The 22500-nt window shown below is 36.4% G+C and overlaps 1 protein-coding gene across 1 annotated transcript in view; it reads right to left on the minus strand.

Moving 5' to 3' along the window:
• LOC144979989 (fermitin family homolog 2-like) overlaps positions 1-22500 on the minus strand; it is an 87931-nt gene that overhangs the window by 38986 nt on the left and 26445 nt on the right. The window contains exons 2-3 of the mRNA XM_078927420.1: positions 18077-18310; positions 1557-1771 (exon numbers count right to left, since the gene is read on the minus strand). Coding sequence (XP_078783546.1) covers positions 1557-1771; positions 18077-18310 — 449 coding nt within the window. The remainder of the gene's footprint in view (positions 1-1556; positions 1772-18076; positions 18311-22500) is intronic.

Genomic DNA, 22500 nt, shown 5'->3' on the forward strand with positions numbered 1-22500 from the left:
GAAACGGCATTACTTCAAGCGTTTAATGATATTGTAAATGATATAGATAATAAAAGTGCTGCGATGTTGTTTTACTAGATTTAAGTGCGGCATTCGACACTATCGATCAAAATTTACTTTTGACTAGACTACGTGATCAATTTTATATCAGTGGCACAGCTTTGGACTGGTTAAAGGAATATTTGTTTGAAAGAACTCAGTCAGTAATTATAGAAAACCATGTATCAACTCCACCCATATTAACGAGCGGAGTGCCTCAGGGATCTATTCTCGCCCCCTCCTTTTTACAATGTATACTGCTCCCCTTTCTCATATGTTATCCACTTTTCCCATTGATTTTCATTTTTATGCTGATGACACTCAGCTGTATACAAAACTCAATAATGATTCAGAGCTGTCATCAGTATCTGTTATGGAAAATTGCATTGCTAACATACAGGATTGGATGAAACTAAACAAACTGAAATTTAATGATGACAAGACGGAAATGATAATTTTTGGAAATAGGTATCAACTCTCAAAAATATCTACAAATGAGATACTAGTGGGTGAAAATGCTATTAAACCTAGTTCTTGTGTGAGAAATCTTGGGTGTATTTAGATCAAGGGTTATCCATGGAAGATCATGTTAAAAAAATATGCCAATGTTGTAACTATCACATTAGAAACATTGGAAGAATCAGGCATTATATTGATGAAGATATTACAAAGATGCTTGTTAATTCGTTTATTACTAGCAGATTAGATTATTGCAATTCCCTTCTCTTTGGTTGTCAAAGTAGATTAATTCATCAACTATAAAAATTCAAAATTATAAAATTAACGAAAAAAAAGAGATCATATAACACCAGTTCTCCAGGAATTGCATTGGCTTCCTGTGAAGTATAGGATAGAATTTAAAATATTGTGCTATGTTTTTAGATGTCTGGATGGATTGGCACCTGAATATTTGCAGGAACTGATTAAAAAATATGAACTCACTCGAAATTTAAGATCATCTCAGTCCCAACTTCTAAAAGTTACCACCTCAAAATCCACTTTCGGTGAAAAAGCCTTTTCATTCACAGCTCCACGCCTATGGAACGCACTTAGTCCTCGGACAAAGTCCTGTGAAAATTTTTCCGGAAATGTCTGAAGACTGAGTTGTTCCGCGAGGCTTATTTTTCATAAAATAGATGTTGCTTTGATTTTGTTTTTTGTATGCATGCTTATTATGTATCATGTAGTGTCGTGATTTTTAATGTTGTTGTTTTTAAACATTTTTATTATGTAAAGCGCCGCAGAGCACGATTAACGTGGATGTTTAGGCGCTATATAAATTCATTATTTACTATTTATTTACTTACCCCCCCCCCCCACTCTTCTGAAAGTCTTAAACCTGAGGTTTCTTTGCAGTCAGATTTAAAACTTTTGGCAATTTGTGGGTCAATGGGTCATATAAATATATAGACACAACATAAAGTAAAACTAGCCCAGAACGATGCCGCCAAACTTTTTTAGAGTCCAAAATAATAAAAGAATGTTCTGTCAGATCGCAACGGCAGAGGAAACCTTACGTTTGGGGATGGCCCGACAGGACTCCGACTGGGGAAGGGGCTGAGTTTGTCATCCAGACTACCCTGGGATGAATGATGTGTTCCGTTGGCACTCAGGGGCCCCATTTGGTCGGGGTCTCCGCGCTTTTTCCGTTTGTGGACCTCTTTGGCGACCCTCTTCAGATCGTCTTTGTCCCATTTGCGTTGAAAAGAGAGCTCTTCTGGATGGCGCACGCCTGTATGAGAGAGTAAAATAAGAATGAAATGAAAAGAAAATGGAAAATGGCAGCAGGAAGTTTGCAAGGAGACCATCTTCTGAAAAGTGTTTTGGTCCTTGACCTCTTAGGAGTCAGCAGGTCAGACGATCACACAAGTGGCTCATGTTAGATTCATGGAAAAGATAATCAAATATTGTGCAATTATACAGAAGATAAAATAATAAAAGTGCTGCTATACTATTTTAAAATCTAGAGATAATGGGCAGATGATCACGAACACTTTAATGCTGTGTACTTAATTTTCACCAGAGGGGAAAGATGAAAATGAAGTACATGTATATACGAATCACAAGTGGAAGAAAACACAAAAGAATTGTAACAATTTGGAGGATATGATCTGTCTTTTGTTTCACTATTTGACCCATAAAAACAAGCACTGTATCCTAAGCTGTGACTTTTTAGCTGCTAATGAGAGGCATTAACATGTGTGATCTCATGTTTGAAAATTGTAAGCCTTTTCAGGACATTTTTGCTCTATCAGTTCCCTGCAGATCGCGACGTCTTCTGCAACAAACACACACACACACACATACACACACAAACACACAGATACACACACAAATGTGATATTTTAGTGTCCTTAACCCTTACCAGTGCAAGTATGCAGTCCTTTTCAAATGGAACCAAACTGTACACGCTTACAAGTTTGACATCGTAACTCGATCATGGGCTTGGTTTAATATTGTTGTAATGGACACCATTTTGCGCTGTTTGAGAGTATTTCCATAGCAACAATGAACCCATAAAAAATTGGGTCATTAGTTTTGTAAATCAATACACGTCGAATAAACTCATATCTATAAAGTAAGCTTATTCTTTACGTTTAAAATTTGGTATGAAATACATTAATATTATCTTCTCATGTAAGGGTTTGTGATAGAAAACGACTAGATTGTCAGTTGATAAATATATAAAACTTCGAATATTACTGCTATTACACTTTTGTCGAGCTGATGTGGTAACAAAAACTGAGTAAGGTAAGAATGTATTCGACAAAGGACAAAAATAAATTATTACTAAACATGCAAATATTCCTAATAATGTATAGCATTTTTTTCATGGTTTGAATCTATTAAATGGGTTAATTTTTATAGCGCCACATAACACCACGAGTTGCGCTTGAATGTTAGTCCGCGCTAAAAAAAAACGAATTAAGGAATTCCATATTCAGAAGAAAATACCTTTATTCCACCCCTTAATTTAAGATTATTAGAAATTCTTAACAACAAAAAACAAACTTTATTTTGCATTGAATCCAAGTTAAAGCGATCATTTTAGATTTGTTTCTTAATTCTCACCATCAAGACATATCAGAAAGCCCCGCCCATTGGGCCAATTTCCAGAGCACCATACCGATGCCGATATCATTGGATATAAACAAAACATTGCAAAAGACAATAAGATTCATTTGTTGCACGAAAGAAGCACATATTTTCACTCGAGAAAATTGCAGCCTTTCTTTTAATTCGAAATAAACGGAGATTCCTATTCAATTGGGTCAAATGTCATAACGTGTGTCACAAAGTCTGAGGATTGCCACTTTGACGATTTTTTTTTAAACAAAAAAAAAAAAAAAAGTAAACCAAAAAACAAAACAAAAATCAAGCAAATACCCCCCCCCCCCAAAAAAAAAAAAAAAAAAAAACAACCCCGCAAGAGGATTAGAACTATTTTATTCAACCCCTCAATCGTTATCTCTGAATAAAAGACCTGTCCCAAAATATTTAAATAATACTGTTTTTGTTAAGAATTAAATGTTAGTGAATAAATTTAACGCTCTGATAATCTGACGTCACAAATTATTATTGTTAACTTGATATCATTACTCGTTACTAATTATGATAAGGAGTTGAATATTGATAATAACAAACCTCATAGCAGTCAATCCACAGCTTCAGTCACACCTTGTGGCGATGTATATAAATTTTTAAAAAAGATAATGTAATACGATCAGTGCAGGCACCGCCATGACACTTGAAAAGTTAGATTGCAATGATGGCTTGCACAAATTGCGTAAGAAATAAAATGGTATATTATAATGATAATAATTTGAGCGATAAAAAATGCATTAGAAAACCATATTATTATATCCTTGAACATACGACATGTAGACTAGCTTTGAAGTTTATCGCTGTTAGGATGAAAGCTCTGATGCGCTCATACAAAGTACTTGAAATAAGGCCAACCACTATTTCAGATATAATGATACCGCCACATTCAACTCAAACAGCTCGTTACTAGACTTGTTCACTCATTTCACGAGTTGAAAACAGATAGAATACGCTCTCGTCAGATGTGTGTGTGTGTGTGTGTGTGTGTGTGTGTGTGCGTGTGTGTAAAAATTGTTTTTTGTTCTTTTTTGTTTTTGTTCGTTTATTTGCTTGTCTGTTTTGTTTGTTTTTCTTTGCCATCAGCTTATTATTATGACTTCCATGTAAGGAAGTCTCGGTTTAAGATGTTTTGACATAGAGTTGGACAGAGGAACAAAGTCAAGGGCCTCTGGGTTAGAAACAACAACAACATCAACAACAACAGCAGCAGCAGCAGCAGCAACAACAACAACAATAGCAACAGCATAAAAATAGCATGTCCAAATGGTTATCAAAGCCAAGAAAATGACTACGAAAAGCAAGATTGGATATACATATTTATACGTGTGTTTTATGTGCATGCACTTTCAGTAATTCTTTCACACACACACACACACACGCGCGCGCGCGCGCGCGCTCACACACAAAATGATTATCCTAACAGATATTCTAAAGAACCATAGAATGTTTAAGTATCCTTGAAGTATGATTCCTACAACATGGGAATAATTCAATCAGGTATAAATATAGACTTGAATTTTCAATGTATGTTACGGCAATGGTAAGGGAGGCCTCTCTCTCTCTCTCTCTCTCTCTCTCTCTCTCTCTCTCTCTCTCTTCTCTCTCTCTCTCTCTCTCTCTCTCTCTCACTCTCTCTCTCTCTCTCTCTCTCTCTCTCTCTCTCTCTCTCTCTCTCTCTCTCTCTCTCTCTCCCCACCCCTCCCCCCAAGCGTGTGTGTATCCTCTTCAAAATCATTATTTTTGTTTTGTCATTTTAATATCTACCTTCTGTTTATAAGAGTAGTTAACGTTTTTTTCCTCTTTGTGCTGAACCAGCAGAGCACACCGTTTATTATCACCTGGTTGCCGTGAATAACAGAAATAGATAGGTAAAGAATTCTTCATTCATTACTAAGGCGAATGTTTGGAAGGCTTCCAACACATTACAAATTCAATCAATAAAAATGGGTAATACGGTCGACGGGTTATGCAAATCATTTGAGAAAAATCTTATGTGTACAAATATACTGCTGGCGAACAATAGCAAAATAGATTTCCTATTTCATTTTGATGGGAACACGTTATGCTTCATACATATATGTTATGATATCAATTCCCCCCCCCCCCCCCTAACAAAAAAATGGGGGGGGGGGGGGGTGTCAAAATTTTGTCAGTCTACAGCAACATATGAATCGCATGAGATAAATTTAAGACTGCAATCATAATAAATTTAAACTTTTGAGAAATGCAAGCTCAGTTTCACATGATGGTTTCTTCGCTCTTATTCACTGTATAACGTAAAATATATGATAATCTACGGCTGTGAAAAAATATCACATTCTTATCTTTTTTACCTTTTTTTTTGATGCATTAATATTATTATTAATATCATTAACATTATTATTTTAAAATTCCATCTTTAACAGCTGTGGGTGGCTTAATCATGACAAATGACAGGAAAACTGGTAGACTGGCACCAACTGAATAAAATGGCAAAAAAGAATAACTCATCAAAGACTTAAATGTGAGGACATATTTGGCAATGTGTCCACATTGGAGTCGGAGAACCTATTCCTGATATTCTGCCGGTTCCAGACCGTCGTTTTTTTTGAGAGGATTATTTTTCAATCTTCACACCAGGGAAAAAAATGTAAACTAAATCCTTCCAATTTTTATTTCTTCAAAACAACCTAATATTGATGACTACTTATTGTGTTCATAATATTTAATAAAAACGACTTCTTGTCACGTCTCTATGAATGCAATTCCCTCAAAACAAAACGATACTTCTATTTATTATTGTCACGCATTGTGAATAGAAATAAATAAATAGAAAATATAATTCCCTTAATTCATCCCCAAGGGGAAATTCGTCTTTAAGGTCCATTCCAAAGGAAGACTGGAATAACCCAGGTGACAACCGCGGTGCAGGAGGGCAACGTGAGCAAGGGCGAGGTGACTTGCTTAAGGCAACACAGCGAGGCATGTAGTCGAACTCGGTACCTTTTGGGTTAGAAGCAAAGACAGTACCGCTCCCCTCTGAGTACTTTGAGTGAATTAACATTTGTAATTATTTCAAACGTTTTCATCGCCCTCGTTCTTTGACCAGATATATCGCCAACGATTGTTACTAACATGCCGAGTGAATTTATCCAAATCTGCCATCCTTTGAACAGAACTAAGTAGGTATGTGTAGTTCGTGGCAATCAATTTCCCTGGGAATTATCAGTCGTCATATTTTGGATAAAATAGATTAATGATATCCCTCTTCCACTCGCTTTCAAAGCCACAGACAGCTAAGTGATAAAAAGGGGTGGCGGGAAAGTAATGAAAAATACACATTGAAGGGAAAAAAATAAGAAGAAAAGAAAAGAAAGAAGAAAAAGAGAGATATCCTTGTCGCATACAGCTTTAGCATAGCTGCCAACTTTTCAAAATGCAAAAACGTATTATTATACGCGGTGCGGCGCGGACGCCCAATTCATGTCTTAAAATGGTATATTTATTAATAACAAGATATGAAGTGAATAGAAAAGTGCCAGAAGACAATAGAGAATAAAAAAATTTTTTTTTTCGCGGCGGTGGTGGGGTTTGAACCTGCGACCTTATTGGTACGACAACTCCGCCTGGCAGGTGACAGCGTGGCTCTACCGTGTGAGCTATCCACGAACACAAAAATATTCGTTTCAAACTCAAAGTCATTACTAGATCCCTCTCTCACCCACTTCTTGAGACCGCCGATTCGTTCGTACACCACCATCGCGAATAATTTTGACCAGCAGTTAAGCTTAATAGCCAATATTCTCAACACAAACATATAACATAGAAACGATTGAGACATTGAGTATGCTCCGGTGTATGGGGTGAATTTTTAATTCAGAAAAGTGAGTGGAGCAGGCACTTATGTTGGTAACAACAAGATATGAAGTGAATAGAAAAGTGCCAGAAGACAATAGAGAATAAAAAAAAAAAAAAAAAAAAAAAAAAATTTTATTCTCTATTGTCTTCTGGCACTTTTCTATTCACTTCATATCTTGTTGTTACCAACATAAGTGCCTGCTCCACTCACTTTTCTGAATTAAAAATTCACCCCATACACCGGAGCATACTCAATGTCTCAATCGTTTCTATGTTATATGTTTGTGTTGAGAATATTGGCTATTAAGCTTAACTGCTGGTCAAAATTATTCGCGATGGTGGTGTACGAACGAATCGGCGGTCTCAAGAAGTGGGTGAGAGAGGGATCTAGTAATGACTTTGAGTTTGAAACGAATATTTTTGTGTTCGTGGATAGCTCACACGGTAGAGCCACGCTCTCACCTGCCAGGCGGAGTTGTCGTACCAATAAGGTCGCAGGTTCAAACCCCACCACCGCCGCGAAAAATTTTTTATTCTCTATTGTCTTCTGGCACTTTTCTATTCACTTCATATCTTGTTGTTACCAACATAAGTGCCTGCTCCACTCACTTTTCTATATTTATTAATGTACTTAAGTACTAGAATGGTCAGAACTGTAATACTAAGAGAAGCTTACCTTTATCATCATACTGGGTAGGCATAAGTAAAGGGGAGGTGGTGACAGAAGCAGATTACTGAGGCTTGGGCTTAACAGCCTCCTTTGTGGCTGTCTTTGCCCTCTTCAGGAACTCTGAGCTGAACTCACTGTCATAGCATGGAGTGCTATTAGACTTGACAATGAGAAGTCCTGAAAGCATGTCTGTGCTCAGGCTGCCCCTGAAGTCGGTCTGATTTTTCCTAACTTGACTGAAAATTCTCTCACACTCACAATTGCTGTGTGGGATTGTGAGAAGGCCAAGCATGAAATATGACAGCTTTTTAAACTTCTTTTTCCCAAAAGAGTCTACAATCTTTGCCATTGTAAACCACTGCTCATCTGAGGACTGCACCAGGAAGTCTGAAGGAAAATCCTCTACATCATAAGCATTGAATTCAGACTCCAGTGAGTCAATGGCTGCATTGAAACTTTCACCCTCTTCCACCAGAAGTAGCACCTTGAATTTCTTGACAAAAAATTTTCTCCCAAGATATTTTTTATCAGATTTTCTTCTTTTTTTTCCTGGATTTTTTTTCTTTTTCTGGATTGGCCAAATCGTACTAAGTACGATTTTATCGTACTGGTTGGCAGCTATGCTTTAGGGGTTTTCTTGTATGAAACTCTCCTTCGGACAGGTATATCCCCTTTGGGCGGCGCGAAGTTGAGTCATTACAAGGCTTTTTACTCACATTCCTCAGTGTAAATCCAGTTCTTGGCCGGTAACAACATTATTTAGTCGACAAATAATACACCTCCTTGCTGGCGTCATTCCTTTCCCTTTATTTTAAACGCTACTGTTGGTTCCATATAATGGGTTTTGAGCACATAATTTAGTGGACACTGCCTGGTTAAATGCTAGAGTATGTTCATTCGTTTTCTTTTATTTTGCATCAATTAAAAAATAAAACTAGACATTATACCTTCAGGAAGGGAGCTTAAACCGAACTACTTTAGGTACACATCAGTCTTACCAATTACATCGGTTTATAGTATTGCCATGTTTACCAGAGAAGTAAAAGTGATGAAACTCCGTCAGGTTTGCATATATCAGATAAAAAATGCGACAGTTCTAATTAATTTGACAAGTATTAGGTCTCATCGTTACCAGGTTATATGAACATTAAGTGTATCATTTAATATATTATTACGACCGAGTCGCGCCTCGTTCAACGACACAAAAACCGAATCCAGTTTTAATAGTGATGTGAACTGGACTCCGTCCAACGACACATCAAAGGGAATTTGATATTTATTGGCAATAACGCCGAGGTCAAATCATTTGAATTGGCCCAGTGGGAGTATCGAAATGGTCTCCCATATGTTACCATAAAATTAAAGATTTAGTCGATTGCCTTGAAGATGAAAGTTTTGTTATCCTGTTGACCAGTAATGTTGTGGTGACTCATATTAACCAGTTAATTGCCTTGCTATGAAAAAATTCGTATTCAAAAATTTGGCCAGAAAACTCGTCCTTCATCGATCAAGTTAAATGACTGTCATCTTGACAAAAACTCTCAAACCTGGGACTTTGAGAGTGTTTTGCCAAGATGAGGTTTATTTAAGTCGATTGATATTTGAAGGACGATTTTTTCTGGCCAAATCTTTAAATAGGTGTCTTTCCAGAGTACAGAAGTTAACTCGTCAATTTGCTGACAATACAAAATACTGTTTCTTTTTATTTCTGATTGTTGTTGTTGTTTATTTGTGTGTGTGTGTGTGTGTGTGTGTGTGTGTGTGTGTGTGCGTGTTTGTGTATTTTGGTTTGGTTTACTTTTCATGTCTGAACAGAACACGTTTACTCCATAATAATAAGACATGCCAAAGAATATAAAAACTGAGACTTCAAAGAGATTTTGGGTGATTGACGTTTATCAAGTCAGAGGCCGCATGAATCTATTGATATGCGAAGAAAAAGAAGTAGTAGCAGTAGTAGTAGTAGTAGTAGTAGTAGTAGTAGTAGTAGTAGTAGTAGTAGTAGTAGTATAGTAGTAGTAGTAGTAGTAGTAGTAGTAGTAGTAGTAGTAGTAGTAGTAGTAGTAGTAGTAGTAGTAGTAGTAGTAGTAGTATAGTAGTAGTAGTAGTAGTAGTAGTAGTATAGTAGTAGTAGTAGTAGTAGTAGTAGTAGTAGTAGTAGTAGTAGTAGTAGTAGTAGTAGTAGTAGTAGTAGTAGTAGTAGTAGTAGTAGTAGTAGTAGTAGTAGTATAGTAGTAGTAGTAGTAGTAGTAGTAGTAGTAGTATAGTAGTAGTAGTAGTAGTAGTAGTAGTAGTAGTAGTAAGTAGTAGTAGTAGTAGTAGTAGTAGTAGTAGTAGTAGTAGTAGTAGTAGTAGTAGTAGTAGTAGTAGTAGTAGTAGTAGTAGTAGTAGTAGTAGTAGTAGTAGTAGTAGTAGTAGTAGTAGTAGTAGTAGTAGTAGTAGTATAGTAGAGTATAGTGAGTAGTAGTAGTAGTAGTAGTAGTAGTAGTAGTAGTAGTAGTAGTAGTAGTAGTAGTAGTAGTAGTAAGTAGTATAGTAGTAGTAGTAGTAGTAGTAGTAGTAGTAGTAGTAGTAGTAGTAGTAGTAGTAGTAGTAGTAGTAGTAGTAGTATAGTAGTAGTAGTAGTAAGTAGTAGTAGTAGTAGTAGTAGTAGTAGTAGTAGTAGTAGTAGTAGTAGTAGTAGTAGTAGTAGTAGTAGTAGTAGTAGTAGTAGTAGTAGTAGTAGTAGTAGTAGTAGTAGTAGTAGTAGTAGTAGTAGTAGTAGTAGTAGTAGTAGTAGTAGATGTATTTGTAGCATCATTATCATTCTCATCAAAAACATAAATCGAAATAATAATGTCTGATATGTTTTTCTATATTCTTGTATCAATAAGAGAATAGAAGAACTTGTCTCAAGACAATAGACGGACACACCTCTCTATTTCCCTAATCCGGTATATCAAGCGACTCCATACACCGTCTGAGGTGGTGGGACTGTGATTATCAAGTATAATTAAACGTCATTTCAAGCCCGATGAAAATGAGATGAAGTATCTAGAAATGGAAGCACATTATTGAAGTTTAACCCCTGATGCCTTGAATGTTTGGGAGCAAAGGGAATGATAGCTTGGTCTTTTTGTAAGGCTACTACGGTAAACACTTTAAAGGTTGTGTCAACAACATTCCACCACTCTTGGCCTTCTGTATTTATGTGACTACGCATGCACTAACTGTGGACGAGCAAAATAAGTCTTTAGAGGCGGTGTTAAATGGAGAGGCACAAAATGGCATAGATAGGCGCGTAATGACTGATAATTGAATCATTTAGAGTTAGGCTAGGCGGCTTGACTCCAATCTCGGTAGAGCACACAGATTCGTCGACTCGTCGGCAACCAAACAATTTTAGGAGAGATAGAAATCTTTTCCTAATTTCTGCGATTAACCATAATATTATTATCTGCACTGCCATACTCTGTAAAAACCCTTATTTGAATATTTAGCCAGAAAACTCCTCCTTCAAATATCGATCGATTTAAAAGACCCTCATCTTGACAAAAATTCTCAAACCTGGGACTTTGCCAAGATGAGGGTCATTTAAATCGGTCGATTTTTGAAGGACGAGTTTTTCTGACCATATTTCAAATAAGGGTGTTTTTTTTCCAGAGTGCGGTGGTGTCTATTTCACAAAATGAGAGGGAGAGAGAGAGAGAGAGAGAGAGAGAGAGAGAGAGAGAGAGAGAGAGAGAGAGAGAGAGAGAGAGAGAGGGAGAGAGGTACTGGTTAGATGTTCTCAATGGTCGTGATTTGGATTACAATACGCGGAACACGAGAGGGTTACAAAATATTTATAGTCTTATTGGCTTAACTCCATTATCCTTTATAACAAAATAAAGAATGCGTAAACAAACTTGTGGTTTTGTGAGAGTAGCTTACTGATAATAACATTTCTAATGACTGAAAGTATGAACGGGGTTTACTATGGAAAGCCATAATGGGCTGTTATTATATATTTTTAAAAAACGTTTTATGGGAAAGACAACTTTGACCTGTTCGCACATCATAGGAGATACATTGGGGATAATTGTATTTTTATGGCTGCGGCATGATTGGTATTGGTATTAACAACAACGGAGTTATCCAGGGGTGTTTATTAGTTTATTTTTGACCACATATAGCGCCAAGACAAATGGTTACCCTGTAAAAATAAGAATAAATTATATATATATATGCTGCCAATAATTCAATTGCGGTCGCCACTCCGGTAAGCCATAAAAGAGATACCCTTTATCATAATCATAATCGTTAAGGGATACCAGGGCCAAAAGACCTTTAAATATCCTGTTATTTTTGCAGGTATACACATAGAATAGTTAATAAAAACAGATGGAAAGATCAAATTGAAGCATGGATCATATTAAAGAGACAACATCGATAAATACGACAGAGGAAGTTGATGTATAAATATATTTTTTTTTTACTACAGACTTGTTGATCATAAGCATTAAAAAAGCGAGGGAATCATATTCACCGGATACATACTTCAAGGCATGGAGTTCTCTATCAACTGCATTTTTGAAAGCGTTTATCGTTTCATCATTTAAAAATAAAATTGGGGGGGGGGGGGGGGGGGGGGGGGGAGAGTGACGACGACTAAAATCAAATGCATTTCATGTCCCGACAGTTGGATGGGTTCTGTCGAATGTTGGTGGAATGTGAATGTAACCAAAGAAAAACAAAAAGTTGCTTATAATCAATGCTATGTAGACCGTGGACAGTTTTATATAAAAGTATAAGATCGTCTCTTTTTATTCCGTACTTAAGCGATGGTCGTTTTAGTCACTTCAATAGACTATGTTAAAAACCTGATAAATATTTAGATGTTCGTCTTTGGACGTTTTTCAAAACTATTGATTGTCGTTTGAAAAGAGGACACCATATGCAATTTCCTTATTCCAGAGTTGGTCTTATTACAGAATTATATAGTGTTAGGAACAAGTCGCAATATAATGCAAATTGTCTTTATAGCTTTATTTATTATTGCAATAATATGGTTTTCAAAAGTAAGAGCATGGTCAAAGATTACTCCAAAATCCGATTTACTTTTTTTTTTTTTAAACCTGTAACACATTTTATGTTGTCTGAATTTGAAATCTTCCCTTATTTTCAGAGTATACTATTTTCACTTTTTTGCTATATAGACTACAACAAGGTTGATATAACATCCTTTTTGATAGCTCGCAACAGAGATGTCAGATATTAGCATGTTAAAGAGAAGAAGAAAAACAACAACAACAAAGAAAAGAAAAGAAACACACACCACTTGTATTTCGATATGTCTAATGTCTATCCCGCTCGTCTTCATTGACCGATTATGTTGTGGTTTCTTTTGTGTGTGTGTGCGCGCGCGCGCGCGTGTGTGTGTGTGTAAGTGTGTGTGTTGTGTGTATGTGTTTGTTGTTGTTTTTTGTTTTTTTTTCGTTTTTGGTCTTCGATTTTGGCTTTGGTGTTAGTTTTTGTTAAAATTGTTTATTCGTTTCTCTTAATTCTTCGCCTCAGGAATTATGGCCCAAGGTACGATTCCACGCAGAAACACCTTGTACTTTTACTTTAGGTATTACAGTAGTTTTATATCAGTCATGTCTTAAAAGGTCTGTAAGACAGTCTTAGGGCATTTGAAATTATATAGTGCTTTGTTCAAAACAAATTTTAAGTCTTTTGAGTTTTTTAAAAAAAAGACGGGAGCTACTCTAACGCCTTCATCTTCGTCCATTCGTGTTCAATGTTTGTTCACAAAGATGCAGGCGAGGATTCACATGGGAAACGCGTGCCCTTTGTGAAGAACACAAGAATTAAAGCGTCCCAACTATCGGGTAACCTCTGTCATATAACAAGGGAACAATTGTACCTCTTAGGAACTAAAGCATGGAAAACACAAATCTTAAAATATGAGCAATAATAATAACAATACCATGATACGATTCAAAAATATTTTAATTAATTTTATTTTTAACTTTCTAGAGAATCATCCACATAGCCAGGAGGTGTTTCTCCTTTGGATTGGAGAGAAAATAATTTCTAATGGTAGAATATTTGATTGGGTTTGCCTTTGGTTTGTTCTTTTCATTTGTTTTGTTTGTTTGTTTGTATCTAATTCTCTTTTGTTTTGTTTCGTTGGGTCTTTTTTCTTTATTGTTTTGTTTATTTGATTTTAATTAAGATTTTCGTGTTTAACCTAAATAGACCCACAGGCAAACTGAATACATAACTATATAAACTGAAACTGAAACGAGAACCAATACGTGTATGTGAATAGCAAATAGTACGTGCTTTCCATCATGTTCGAGTAAAAATATTATTATAGTGTATCCGCTGGATGACCCTGTCCAAGTTTTGATTATTTATGTAATAGTTATGCCTCCAGACGACAATGCTTCACCGACCCCAGACCAAAGCCTGTCTACCTAAATGAAATAATACCAGTCGATACCATGCTGCCGAAATTCGACAAGGTACGTTTATTTTCATTATGACCAAGAAACGTTTACAATAACTATTGATCGATTAAATTGACTCTCAACTTGATCAGGAGTGAAAACCTGATATTTCTATAAATTTCAGGTATGATACTTTTAATAAGTTGAGAGTTATTTTAATTGACAGATGTTTGAAGTAAAGTTCTCTGGCCAAAATGAACAAACAGTTATTTTGTAAGAGTACGGCAACATGGACTAACAAAAACAACACTATACCATTTACAAGGAGGTCATGGCTTGTTAGGTGCGGTGACCATTCATTGTCCATATGTGGGGGTGGGGGTAGGGGGGGGGGGGTCTCCTTGATAGGATTGTGGTGGTTATAATAATCAAGGATTTGACGCCAACTGGATGTTAACTACTGTGTCACCTCTATTTTTTTCATTTTGGACGATGGTCACACTTTCCACATGATACGAGGTTTCATTATTAATATATGATTCATGTGTGTGTGTGTGTGTATATATATATATATATATATATATATATAATATATATATATATATATATATATATATATATATATATATATATATATATATATATATATATAATAAATATCTTTGATAATTCGCTATGGTGTCATGAATTTCATTCATAAGAGCTTCTCATTTGAAAGCTTAGATATATTCACACCTCCTGTTGTTTCACTTGGGATACAGTGCTATTCCTTCGCATAGCACGAAGATATCCCCATCCCCGCGTACGTACCTGGAAAATTAATTGGTTTCCAAGCTAACTGATTTTTGCTGTTTAGTTCACTTTTTTTTTCTTGAGGAGGAGAGGGGAAAGGGGCGTTTGAAAACCAACAATGGCGGAGGCCAGAAAAGTCTTTACGAATTGGCAAAACAAATTACAAAGTGTCCAAGGTGACGACGTATGAAAGAATGATAATAAAAGTGTCTGGGTCTCAAGAAAGTCGGGGGAGGCGTCGATTAAACGCACACCCTCTATTATCACCACCGGACACTACAGTGTAGACCACAGGGACAGCATTGAGCGCGACAAATGGACCGACCCTACGGACAATTCGTCACGGCCGGGTGATCAGTTTTCCGTTTTCCGGGAATGTCGCTTTCCGGTCCTCAAGGTTTTTGTGGAGTGAGGGGTCGGACATGGCTGAAAGAGCGTATGGAGTTGACACATTGTCATATGTCCCAGAGAGATTATTCGATTGTGACTGGAATCCGCCATGTCTATGTGTATGATAATTGAACAGCCCGTCTGTGGCTTTACCCATGATGTTCAAAAATCTTATTTCTATTGAGAGTTGTCATTATGGTCTATCGGCTTTCACCTATATGGAGTTTGCCACAATGTTTTTGTAACAAATAAAGTAAACGTCGGGATGGTTGTGGGAGAACAAGGCACCAAATCACACAGGATACACTCACAAATTCTCAAACTCTCTTTTAATGACTGGGTGGTGTCTTATATTGTGACCAACAGTAAGAAAAGCAGTGGAAAATCTAACAACGTGTCTATATTGACAAAGAGAGACGAAAACAAGTTTACATTGATAGCCTTCATATCAAAGCACGATGAACAATCTTTAATAACTTAACGAAAACGCAATGCTATTCCATCTGGCCATTCAAAATGACCTTCCAAAATGAGAACAACGATTAGATTTGTGATCCCTTGGTAAAAAGAAGTTTCAATTATGTCACTCTTTTTAAAATTCTATTATGGGTTCTTTTCAAAGGAGAATGGCTGTGTTCTATATGTGTACTATCTCAGGCCGAATCAATTTCGTATTAACGATCAGCACTCATCACGGAGAATCATGCTATCCCCTAGACCACGTTCACATCCGCAATGTCAAGGTTGTATCGGATGATTTCCTAGAGGGAATATGATTCGGTGTTCTAATAATACTCTCATGTCTCATATTACAACAGTTACACCTCTCTCTCTCTCTCTCTCTCTCTCTCTCTCTCTCTCTCTCTCTCTCTCTCTCTCTCTCTCTCTCTCTTTCTCACTCTCTCTCAGGCTTTCTCACTCTCTATTTTTTTTACACACACAAATACACACTCGCATGCATAAACACATCCTGATAGCCATATACAGTGACAAAAACATCTCACTGAGCCCCCATTTCCTCCCGATTCCATCGCTATGTATCATTACTATTATTAGTGGGGACAGGACGAAGGTTAAGATCGATCGATGTCAATCATAGTAATAACCTCGTATTGATTTCAAGACGAGAAGGGGAGTTAGGTCACATCCATTAGCTTGTTCTTTCCATTTGACCCGGGGAATGACTTGGTAGACACTCGACGAAATGAGTGCAGGAAAACGATTGTATTTACTTTCTACTCAATCCAATCGACAATCCCAACAAGTGGTTACGTCCGGCCTGCCCTCGCTAAAGTTATAGAGAGGATCTTAAAAGGTTTACATAACTTTTTTAAATATTTTGTCGGATTGGAAGAAATCTAGAGCATGTATTTCGCGCAATATCCACTAAACTTGCTTAAAGCGCTCTACGAAAAAGGTCCTTAGCCAAACAGCAACGCTTAACATGTAGGCGAGATCTATGACGCCAGTTAGATGATATTACCCTTTGATAGGACGCTTGTCTATCGCAAAGTACTTTCCGCCAGATCCAATAGAACCAGCTACCCATCATTGCAGGGTGGACAAGGAGTCAGAAATAATCTCAACTTCGTCCAGTATTGATCTAAGTCCCTTTGCGTCTGAAGCGAGTGCTCTACCAGCTGAGCTACCGGGACCCCTATATTTCAATGTGTAAAGAATAGAAGTCGTAACGTCACACCTTTTACTCTTCCGGTTCCAAATTCCTTGGAAGTTTATATGTAACCAGTCCTTCGGATGACTATTAATGAATAGGTTACATAGTGAATCAAAGGGTGGCATAATTATTTTAGTAGCAAGATGTATAAACAGATTATTAGAATTAAGGGACGTAAAAGAGCGAGACTGGATGATCTTTATTGACGACCAGCATATACTTAAGACTGTAAAATAAGATGCCATCACTATGAAACTAGAATATCAATTACACAAGGTTTGTATCCAGTCCTCCGGAAGAGTGGTTTTACTCTTGAATGGGAGATTGGAACCAGTTGTTTGGGTTTTTGAACAGTTAACATTACACTTTTGTTCCCTATTATTTCGTAAAATAAGCGTCATGTATGAGAACGACTCAGGAGAGTGAGTCATGTTTGAAGTGAACTCTCTTGAGTACGTCAGATATAATCATATTTAATAGGGATATTTTATAGAACGTCACAAGTCAATTATTTCAGGATCAATGGCGATGCCATATCAAATTATCAATGTTGTAAAATGAATACTTCGGCAGCCATGCAGCATTACTCGTCTTTGAACCCATCCTATCCCTACCCATCATACAAAATTAAAAATAAAAAAAAGAAAGAGAGAGACAAAGACAGTTCATAACCAAAAATTAATAACTGGGCCTTAATTTCAAGTTCATTTTATTTAGACTAAGCGTCAATTATATTTCTGTTCATAGCAATTTCTACAATGTAAAGATCTTAAACTTGTGTTAACAGCTTTCTTCTATCAATTACTCTATAATGACTAATCATGGGATTCATTATTTATTTCGATTGGTGATTACATCATTGAACAAAATCGTCTATTTGGTAGACGGTTATAATATAATTTCTACGTACAATGCAAATCGCTCTGAAGAGGTCTGACAGAAATAAGCTACCCTGAAGTATTTGAACAATTCCCTTGATACTCCATTGGAGGGAAAATTACTCCCGACTTCTGCAAATGGCCCGAATAGACTCCATCTGGATATAGACCTGACACCCCCCCCCCCCCCCCCCCCCCCCCCATATTTCCGTGTTTGCCATTCTTTTTTTAAAAAATATTTTGACGAGTTTGAGAAAAAAAAAAAAAAAGTACTTACCTAATTCCTTACAAGTCTCCACGACAGCGGCGAAACATTTGATGGAGAAATTGACCCGTAATTCCAGGACTTGAAGATCTGGTACCTGTACTTTGAGGTTCTTGTGCATGGGGGTGAACTGGAGACGGGCATCGGCCTGGACGTTGTACTGGTCAAGGGTGGACCGGGACCGCAATAACCATTTGTTTTTTTCCGGCCACCATAAGGCATGATCTGACCAGTCTAGCGCAATATCTGGAACAGGAAATGACAATAACAGAATTGATTCACGTGTGAACGAATGAGTTTAAATTGCTTTGAAATGGATGAATAAATGAATGAATGAATGAATGAATGAATGAAGGAATGAATGAATGAATAATACTTAACAAATTTAACAGATTCTAGTCACTGACATGTTAGAAAAAAATCGACATTTGCGCGGGATACATCACGATGACATCGCCTACGCGTTCACTAAAACGATGTATCTATCGAATTGTACCACGGAACCATCAATTCTGTCCGAAATGATCAAACTGAAAGTTAATAAGCAAGCCAAATGTAAAACAAGGAAGTGCATGAAAAGGAACTTAAACGAATCTCCCAACTTTAAGCGCACTGGGTCACCTCGCACTAAATGGATATTCTTGGGAGAAATACATTACTATGTCCCATATATCACAAAAACTATCGATAAAAATAATTCTTATCTTGGTGGGTAAATTACACTTTCCCCATTCCTCCTACACACGTACTGTATTGTAATTTCCTGGGGAAAAAAAGCAGCAAAACATATCGATTTTGTTTGTACACGGATATAAATGTATACAAGATGTCTAATTCAAACAACACATTATGTATATCGATTAAATTAGATCACGACTGTAGAGTAAATAAAGTTCCCATATGGTGCAGCCTATGTGTAAATAAAATCTACAATTCCGATAACCAGATTGTATTTATCTGCGTGATTCTTTTTTTATTTTATTTTTTTTTTTTGTCATTGTTGCGTTGAACGATTATAATTTTGTCTTTAAAAAAAATAAAGTTTATGGGGAGTTATTATTATTATCATCATCAGTATCATCATCATCAACATTCTTCTTCTTCTTCTTCTTCTTCTTCCTCTTCTTCTTCTTCTTCTTCTTCTTCTTCTTCTTCTTCTTCTTCTTCTTCGTTCTTCTACTTTATTATTATTATTATTATTATTATTATTATTATTATTATTATTATTATTATTATTATTATTATTATTATTATTATTATTATTATTATTATTGTTCTTATCTTAATTTATCAAAATTAAAATAATTGGGGAATTTTCCGGGTTTTTATACCAAGACTTTATATTAAAACACTTTTCTTCTTTTCTTTTCCCTTTCTTCAATGGGACACTGAAACGATAACATTTTGAAATACTATAATATTATATAACTGTCAAAATAACACGAAAGTATATTCGAATCGCACTCAATTGATCCTTTTCTCATCCTTTATGTTCCCAAGGACTGGGACTATTGAGTGATAACAATAGGAAAGGGATTGTGAATAAATTGAAAAGTAATGATGCAGATGGTATTACCTGTCTACAAAATAAACCACAACAACAACCATAATAATTGCCAACCCCCCCCCCCCCCCCCCCCCAAAAAAAAAAAAAAAAATAAACAACAACAAAAAAACAAAACCCAACAAAAACCCCTGTTAATATCATTGAAATATTTCCTGAAAACATCTTCGGCGTGATGAGGTGGAAATGATCAAACCCGTAACATTAACATTCTACCCACGACGGCAATCAAGCTGCCTACCCATCCACGAGACAATGTGTGGATCGTTGTTGACAGTTCAACACGAACGCTACCGTAACTATAAAAAAAATAAACCCACATTTTTAAAAATGTAACCAGAAACTCGTCCTTCTAATATCGATCGATAAAAATGATTCTCTTTTTGTCAAAAATTCTTAAACCCGAGACTTCTTTGGGGACTTGCTTGAAGTCCCAGGTTTGAGCGTTGACAAACGAGGCTCATTTTAACCGAACGACATTTGTAGAAAGAGTATGCTGTCCAAAATGTTTAAAAAGTGTTGTTTTTTTTTTTAACAGAGTAAGACTACGGGATCCTGAAGGTGTTGAAACCTATCGTGTTGGAAATGTAGACAGTCTGGCTGAGTATACATCTTGAATACCGCCACTACCGTGGAAAAGACATAAACGGTACTGTATGTTCTAACAAAACCATTTTATTTTGGCTAGAAAACTTTCCCTGCAATGATCGATCCATTTAGAAGACCCCAAGTTGTGACGATTTTAAAGGAATCCCAAACTTGAGAAGAGAAGTCTTGGGTTTGAGATTTTTTAAAATGATTTTGACAAATTGGGGCCAATTTCCGCGATCAATATCTGCAGTTAGAGTTTGATGGCCAAAGTGAATACACTACAAATGTATCGAGATTACGACAGCTTTCTAATCCAGAGGCTGTAAACTGACTGCATTCAATAACCTCTCCTGTTCGTGAATAACTGTGTGTCAAAAACGCAAAATAGTTATGTACTTTACTCACAACAAACACATGAAAAATACCAACAAACAAAACTCCATACGTTTATATTACTATTCAAACATTTATTTAGTGAGAACTGATCATCCAAATGTGTCATATGAACAATGACAAATAAATTCCGTTTGGGTTATTTCACTTTGTCGGTAGGAAATGGAAAGAGATTTAAATTCCGCCTTCCATTCCTGTACGATTCGGCAACTAAAACGAGTGAGTTGCACTCACTTGGAAAGAAAAGACATACATCTTCAGGTACCATAGATGGACATAAAGCCTAAATCAGGTGTTCTATTTTATTGTTTCTTATTTTGTGTTTTCATCGACACGCTCGGAGGCCTTGAATCTGTATCTTACGAATTATTTTTAAAAATTTACCAATCACCGTTCAGGATTAATTAAATTGATAATAGTGATGATCAAACCACATATTCACAGAGGAAGTTTGAAAACGTTCATAAAGAGGTAATAAAACTATTGCCAGAAGAGAGAACAGAAGAACCTAAATCGACAGGTAAAAAGTACACCCACGAAAATAAATAAAGTTGTGGTTTGGGGGGGAGTTGCGAAAAAATTCATGGTCTGTTATGTCTCGAATGGAGAGAGCATACCGACATGTAATGAGTTTTTTTTTTTTTTTTTTTTTTTTTTTGGGGGGGGGGGGGGGGGGGGGGCTTTTGATAATGGGCTTGCAGGTGTAGTATTAAGATGTATTAAGATGGAACGAAATTGACGTCACTCAGTCTTTGTTATTGCTTTAGCCACCCATTTGTATGAGTAGTTCTCACTAAATTCTATCAATCAGACTAAACACGTTTAAGGTTACCCACAGTTTTGTGTGTTTGAACGTCATTTCCGCTTGGCGAATGTTGTGAGTTTTTTTTGTTTTGGATAACGCACCGCATCATAATGACACGGTGAGTCGAAAGGACGTTTTAAGCTCAAACTACGGGCTAAATGTGCTAGACAATATATACATATTATGTCTGTATTGATCAATGATTAAAAAAAAAAGCTTGATGATTGGTCAATTAAGACAAAGACTGTGTGGAGCTCAGCTCGTTTACTCAACGTTGAAACCCAGAAATACGTGTGATTAACCAATTAACAGGAAAAACTCGTATTTAAACATTTAGCCAGAAAACCCGTCCTTCAAATATTGATCGATTTGAATTACCCTAATCTTGGCAAAAACTTTCGCGAAGTTCCAGGTTTGAGTTATTGCCAAGATGAGGGTCATTTAAATCGATCGATATCATTTGAAGGACGAGTTTTATGGACAAAGTTTTAAATATGTGTATTCTCCACAGTACGGCAATTAAGCGGTTAAAAGAAATGAAAATCAAAACCAAAAGTATTATTCTTAAGTCCTGTTGTCTGTCGAGCCACAAAGATGCTACCACAATTTTATGAAGTCCAAAAATATTATTACAAACTTATTAATTACAACACAACTGCAAGGCTCATAACTATCAGCCATATCAGTAAGGTAACACCACATCTCTCTCTCTCTCTCTCTCTCTCTCTCTCTCTCTCTCTCTCTCTCTCTCTCTCTCTGTGTGTGTGTGTGTGTGAGTGTGTGTGTGTGAGTGTGTGTGTGTGTGTTTCTCTCTTAGATTGTATCAAAGTTGCATCATCTCGCCATAAACGTCAAATATTATAAGATAGGTTATTTTAATCTTATCTACAAAACAAAACAAAACAAAAACAAACAAAAAACAAAAAAAAGGCGCACGGGCCACCGTATTAGTAATGATGATGATGATGATGATGATGATAATGGTAATGATGATGAAGATGAACAGGAGGTGGAGTGGCGTGTTGATGGCGGCGACGACGACGAATATCAGGCTTAGACAGGAGAACTGATAATAATACTTAT

Source organism: Berghia stephanieae, chromosome 1, assembly GCF_034508935.2.
Source record: "Berghia stephanieae isolate SIO BIC M18660-M18661 chromosome 1, UCSD_Bste_1.3, whole genome shotgun sequence".
In the NCBI taxonomy this organism is placed as follows: Eukaryota; Metazoa; Mollusca; class Gastropoda; order Nudibranchia; family Aeolidiidae; genus Berghia; species Berghia stephanieae.